The 6705-nt window shown below is 35.3% G+C and overlaps 1 protein-coding gene across 2 annotated transcripts; it reads right to left on the minus strand.

The window, feature by feature from the left end:
• Positions 1 to 403: 403 nt before the first annotated feature.
• On the minus strand, positions 404 to 6458 carry LOC114381255 (actin-related protein 5-like). Of its 2 annotated transcripts, XM_028340473.1 has the most exons (12): positions 6200 to 6458; positions 5991 to 6061; positions 5515 to 5639; positions 4328 to 4372; positions 3975 to 4077; positions 3580 to 3689; positions 3273 to 3382; positions 3093 to 3183; positions 2568 to 3008; positions 2247 to 2374; positions 1591 to 1930; positions 404 to 1088 (listed from the first exon to the last, which is right to left on the minus strand). In XM_028340473.1, the coding sequence occupies exons 1-12, from the start codon at positions 6298 to 6300 to the stop codon at positions 579 to 581; spliced, it is 2175 nt and encodes a 724-aa protein (XP_028196274.1). In that variant the 5' UTR covers positions 6301 to 6458; the 3' UTR covers positions 404 to 578. The 2 variants fall into 2 exon arrangements, with proteins under 2 accessions (XP_028196274.1, XP_028196275.1); XM_028340474.1 differs by lacking the exons at positions 5991 to 6061; positions 6200 to 6458 and having other exon boundaries at positions 3975 to 4082; positions 5515 to 5551.
• Positions 6459 to 6705: the final 247 nt, after the last annotated feature.

Here is a 6705-nt window from a genome sequence, read left to right on the forward strand (position 1 = left end):
GTTGGGAACTAAAATAAATTTTCAAGGAATGAAAATTGCATAATTATAAAATTATAGGAATGAAAAGTAAATTTAAGCCTTTTAATGGTATAATATTAAAATAATTTTATATTAAAAAATAAGTATAAAAAATATTTTTTCAATTAGTATAAACATTTTTCATTTAATTTATTTATTAATTTCCACTGTTCCACTCATCTAAACAAATAGAGGCATTTTTTTTAAAAAAAAACATTTCTTCTTTCCTTCTTGTTTGAATTAATCCAAACACCATATTTTCTACTTTATTTCTCTTGTACTTCTATCCTTATTTCTTTCCCTCTTTCATTCCTCTTATAACTCTATTTCATTTAAAATCCAAACAAATAGAAGAGGAAAAAAAAAAACTACGTACACAATTTCATCAACTAAAAAAACCCACATGGATGCTATTCATCATACTGAAAAGTGAAAATATCAACAGCATACTACTTGTAGCTTCAGCAACAGCATGAGCAGCAAGTTAGATATGACTGGATAATATTGTCTATAATTGAGGTATGATGTTCAAGACATTAAGTTCTGTGTTAAGAGTTCAATTACGATGAATATTTAATCTGATAATTGCGGAGCCAATCTTCACCCTTTTCGAAATAATCCATCCTACTGAAAGTTTGTGTATGGAATTGTGGGGCAGATGCAAACGCTGCAGCCCCACGCCATGCATCCATAACAGGATCCAGTGCTCTAACAACTTTTATTGGTGCTCCACATGGTCGAATCATCCGGATTCCGGCTTCGAGGCGTTCAGTGATGCCGGGGAAAAGAGAACTTCCACCAGTCACAAGTATGGAGCTAGTGAGTCTCTCTTCCAGGCCTTCATCCTTACATGATAACCTTCTTATTGAGACCCCAGCCATCTCGTGTAACCCTGCTTGATCAACCGCAATCCAGTTTGGATTGAACAAAATTTCGGGGCACCTGAACCTTTCAACACCAAAAACAATCTGAAAATCTTCTTTGGTGAGAGGACGGGCGCGTTGGGCCTCAGCAGCAGGTTGAGAGCTACCTGCTTCTGACTTGTTGGGCACAAATGTTGGATCCAAGTCCTACAGCAAAGCAACAATCCAGCAAGATTTGTGAGTCATCAAGAGCCTATATGTAACACAACCATTCAAATGGAGACTGCATCCACAAATCATAATTATTACTCCCTCTGTCCTTAAATATAAGACTATTTTTTCAGTTTTTATTTGTCACTTTTTATAAGACTCTTTTCAAGCTGTCTTTTGCATTAATTATTTTTTGACTCAAATATCATTTATTATTTTACAATAAATGTTATATATTTAAAAGATAAATATATTATCTCTCTTATAAGGATTGAATAAGAAGACTAACTCATTAATTAATTAGGCGTGAAGCAATTAAGTGGAAAGAGAGAGATTATAGTTCCAATAAACTTTAGGGTAATAAAGGCAAAATAATACAAATTGTTAACAAATTTAATACTACCAACTATATTAACCAACTTTCTTCAAGGGTGTAAATTAGTTAAAAAAGTTATATTTAGGGATGGAGGGAGTAACAGATGAAAGACATAAAGCTAACCTGTAGCCTTGAAGAGATGCGGGCTAGCTCTGCATCATCCTCATCTGGTCCCTCATCACCATCATCAATATCTTTGCTCATCAATTTGTAAAGTTGCCAATCTTCATCTTTGGCACCAAATGTATCCTCACCCTTGCCGCGATCAAAGGCAGCAGTTGTCAAGAGGCGCATTCTCTCCCTTTGAACAGCATTGAGTCTCTCACCACGACCAATGGCACCGGCCAAGTTATTTCCGTTAGAATGACCTCCATTTGTCTTGAGCCGTTTTCGTTGGTCAACTTTCACTGAAAGGTCTTTGTATCTAGCACGCAATTTTTCCAAGTAAAGCTCTGGGTTCTCTCTACAATAAGGGCAAAAAGACAATCAGAATTATTTTAAAGCATAATAGAGTATAATTTATAAGTATTCAAGCCTTGTCAAGATTAGTCATGCTTTGTACAAATGTCATGTCCTAACATTAACTAAGGTATAATAGTATAGTATGAACTTTTCTCCCTGCTAAGGCATTTGGTAACCTTAAATTAGACAGAAAGTGAATGCTCTTGCTTCCTCATTTTTCCCTGTTTTACTAGGTTGAAATGATGAGCTCTTAACTAACATAAATATGCAACAAAGTGATTTCAATTAAACTGAATAAATTAAAGCATGAAACATACAAGCGTGTCTCCTCCTCTAGCAGTTGTTTCCTTTGTCGCTCCAATTCCTCTTCATAACGCTTCTGTTTTAATCGTTGCCGCCCTTCAGACATGGATTTCAGTGATAACTGTTTCTTCTTTTCAATGAGCTATCAACAGAGCACACCAAACATTGTCAACTTCATAAGGCACAGAGAGCAACATGCAGAGAAATTATTTGGAATATTAAAGACCGAAAGCAAATATGGGAACAAGCAAGAAATTTATGATTACAAGTACATTTGAAGGGGGAAGACGACAGCAAGTTCAATCTAATGATGCATGAGGTATGCTAAAACTGACCTGGTCTGGGGTGAGCATGTCATCAGGGATGTTTATAAGAGAATACTTTTCATTAGCATTAGGGCTGGCTTTATCAGTTTCAGCTTGTTCATTCTTTGGTTCACCTTTTGCTTTCCGTAAGGATTGTGTAACTTTAGTACGGGCAGATTCTATCTCCTGCCTAGAGACATAACCGGTCTCTGCTAGGAAAGACGGAACATTACTGTCTTGAACTTGCTCAAGCTGTTTTAAAAGAAATTCCAAACCATGCAATTCATTTTCCAATTCGTTTATTTTAGATGACCTCTTTGCCTCAGCCATTTCTCGTAATCTTTGACCTTGTCTCTCTTTTATTGCTGCCTTTCTTGCAATCTCTTCCTCAGAAGGAGGCTCCTCAGTTGGGGGTGGAACCCAAGGGAGCTGCCAACATCTGGTTTTTTCTTCAGCCTCCCTAGCTCCTTTCTGTCAAACCATTAATGAAGTAAAATTGTAGAAAAATAGAAATGGTGTATGAACTTAAGATTAAAAAGAAGATCCTTTTCTTACCTGAAACAACCGAGCTTCAGAAGCATAGTCTGGTGCAATATAACAATGTTCCATCTTCAGGTCTTCAACCTTTTCCCATGTAAATCTAGTCCTGCATTGAGAATATAATAAAATCTACGAAATAATATGTATTAAGCAATCAGATTGACGATAGCAAAGCCAGGATGACTCTTTACTCACATATGATGAGGATATTTGAGTGAAAGAAGTTGCTTTAAATAATCAGTCACATGGAATCCACCAATATTAGTACGACAGCATCCTTTATAAATAGGCTCCCCATCTACAAACTGGAAATATAAAAAAATAAAAAAAATGATTATAAAGAATTATAATACTTTATACACTTGATAAGGCTATGTAAATCCTACCAGCAATGATTTGTGATCTACAAATCTGAAAATGCATGTGAGGACAAACAGAAATGAAAAAAATTATTTTCCTTTGGATAAAAGATCCTTAGAAGTAAATAACAAAAAAAGCATACCGGAATCACATGAGTTGTATTGAATCCAGGACACATAGCAAGACCATCTTTATCACAAACACCTTGTTGTTGATTATATTTATAGCTAAATGCCGCATCAACACCAAAGGCTGCCAAGACAGAGCAGCATAGATAGCATTGTCAATAAAATTATGTGCACAACATCTAGCATTGAATAGAGATAAACATGTGCCCATGTTGAGGTCCAAACTAGTGACAACTATGTGCCAAGATGTCATGGTCTTAGAAATTGGCTTTCCTTTTATGAATAGCCTGGTGGACAAGATTGGGCATAAGACTATAGGCAAGTCAACACTACAGTTCCTACTAATGCCACTTGAAGAAGATGACGTGCTTAATTTTTCTTTTTTATAGGATTAGTAAAGTATTAGTACCTATAGATGGAACTCCATAAGTCTCAAAAAGAAGTTCTCCCATCTTACTACGAGACTGAACTGGGTTGCTTACACATTCTGTGATCAGGACAGGATGATCAATCTGCTCTGACATTAAACATAAAGATAGAAAAGAGTGAGTTAAATAATTTTAATTGTAGAAGTTCCAAAAGAGAAGAATCTGTATTCATCAAACCAAGGAACTCCTAGGTAACTACAGACCACTAAGTTTACTAGCATAGGAAAATTAGTAGTAGTAGTCTATTGGAGTTTAAAATGTCATCATAACGGCGATAAAAAACTAAAGGCTCAAGAAAGAAAAATGAAAATCACTACTCCACTTATGGGCATACCTCTGATCCTGTAGCACCCAACCTGTCAAATCCAAAGTCCAGAATCTATAGATGAAAGAAGATGTCAGTAAGGCTTTCCTTCACATGTTTTTCAGAATTAATGAAAACATACACCTGTATACATGCATGATCTATTTCCATAATATGTAATATGGTATTCCCTCCGGTCTCAAATATAAAAAAAAAAAAATTGATTCACACTAACTAAGAAAGTTAGTTAATCACATTTAATTGCACCAATCTCAATTAAAAATTGAATTTTCCTGAACTTACCCTTCATTGGAACTTGATATAAGGAATAAAAAAGAGTCATTGGAACTAAGATCTCAATTAAATGAAGGGTATATTAGATATAGTAGCATTAAATGAGGTAAAGTTAGTTGAATTTTTTTTATATTTGAGACCAAGAGAAATGTGTCTTTTTTTCCTTATATTTAAGTCCAGAGTAGTACACATCCTTTCCAACTAGTGGACCTATCAAACCTCACTGTCACACATCAATTCATACATTGCCTCATACTAGGAGAATAGTTCTTCCATTTATTATATACTAGGAAAAGGACCTTGGCATTGCTTGGTGCAAGGCACCACACTATGGCACTGTCTGTGAGATAGTCCCAGGAAATTATCATTCTGTAGGACCTTGAAGAAATGACGAGGTCTATACTCTAGGCAACAAAAAACAAGATTTTTGGCCATGTTTGAATTCTTAAACAATATTTATCCATATCAGCAACATTCAAAAGATAGAATCCATGCAGAGAAAAAGAGACTATATTTTGGAATTTGGATACTTATTCCAAAAACATTTTGAAATAGTTGAAAATGTAAATCCTTAAAAGTTACTACACATTCTGGTGTTCAATTTGGACAAATCAACAACTAAACAACAAAGACATATCATTAATCCAAATGTATCATATAGCAATAACACAAGTGGCAACACCATATGTTCTCACTCAAGTATAATCTCTAATTCTAAAATGCAGCCACCCAAATAGACAATTTCCTGAAATAGAAGTGTAACTTCACATGCATATAACACACACAGCAGAACCAACACAAATCACAGACTAGCTTATGATCATCATGAACTGAATTCTAATTGCATAATAACGATCATATAGAAACGACTAAAAAAAACCACCTCTCCTTTACTCACAAAATTGTAATGAGGGAAAACTTACATATTCCATTATTTCAAACTGGTAAACAACATTGCTGTCAAATGCTGAGCGGGGTCCAGAGCGAGTACAGTCAAAGTATTTCAGTAATGCTGGATCATGGTCACCAACAATAGTGACAGTTTCTCCTGTGGTACAAAAAAATTTTCAAAAAAAAATAATTATTCAACATGCGGCAAATTGCCTTTTTGTTGGCTTTATCAGCTCATGAAACAGTTTCCTCTTAGATATAAAAGGCTATATTCACTCACAACAATAAATATATCTCGGTCCTATTTTATTCTTTTACGAAATTAAAATATAGTTAATAAACTAATGAAAATGCACCATGACAACAAGAATTGGGGACAACAACATCAGCATTAACTACACAGTTTCACTACGGAAACATTTTCAGATAAACACAAACAAATACATGGCACAGTGACTAAGATGGAGAAGAACAAGAAAACATGGTGAAAATGTAGAATATACGATACCGGTGGTTTTGTGGCGTGGCCTTTGGACAATGTTGCGGAAAACAACACGGGGTTGAGTCTCTCCTGCCCATCTGGCAATTCATCAAAAGGAACAAACTTTAACGTTAAAATCAACAGCCCCATCATCAAAAACTGATTTCAAAAACAGAGAAGTCCAGAAATAAAAGTTTCGATTTTTTTTGAGGCGAAATTAGGGTTCGAGGAGGTACCCAATGCGGAAATAGGAGGCGCCATTGTCGATGACGATGGGAGTGGCGGAACCAAAGAGGGTGTAATCGGTTTGGCGCTGAATTTTGGAGATGAAAGGCATTGTGTCGGTGAAACTGAAGAAGAAGTGGCTTTAGTTGTGTGTTTCGGCGACACTACAACCTCTGCATGTTGAACAACATAAGTAACAGACATGGTGAGCTCCGTCCCAGTCGGGTAACCCGAACTACTATACGGATCGGGCGAAGTAGAAACGGCTCATTGAAGTAAAACAGTGTCCATTTTCTTTTTTTAAGCCATGCAATACTGAAGTATTCCTTTATTAGCAATCTTGTTCTCAATACCAAGACCATCTCTTACATTATTAATTAAAATTTTGGATAGTAGTATTTAAACCATTTTAGTATTGATTTTATTTTTATTTAGCGTTAGCAATTAGCAACTACTTTAGTTCATGTAGCATTATATGAGTTAAATCTAATATGTAAATTTGTGATTTTATCACTAA

The sequence above is a fragment of the Glycine soja genome, chromosome 13 (genome assembly GCF_004193775.1).
Source record: "Glycine soja cultivar W05 chromosome 13, ASM419377v2, whole genome shotgun sequence".
NCBI classification, from domain to species: domain Eukaryota; kingdom Viridiplantae; phylum Streptophyta; class Magnoliopsida; order Fabales; family Fabaceae; genus Glycine; species Glycine soja.

Excerpts from the sequence above, each read along its gene's own strand:
- LOC114381255 (XM_028340473.1), bottom strand. The coding sequence starts at position 6,300 with ATGCCTTTCATCTCCAAAATTCAGCGCCAAACCGATTACACCCTCTTT. Across the intron at positions 5,640-5,990 it reads GCCACGCCACAAAACCACCG|GAGAAACTGTCACTATTGTT; the intron begins GTATCGTATATT and ends TTTGTACCACAG. Across the intron at positions 3,009-3,092 it reads CTGAAGCTCGGTTGTTTCAG|AAAGGAGCTAGGGAGGCTGA; the intron begins GTAAGAAAAGGA and ends ATGGTTTGACAG.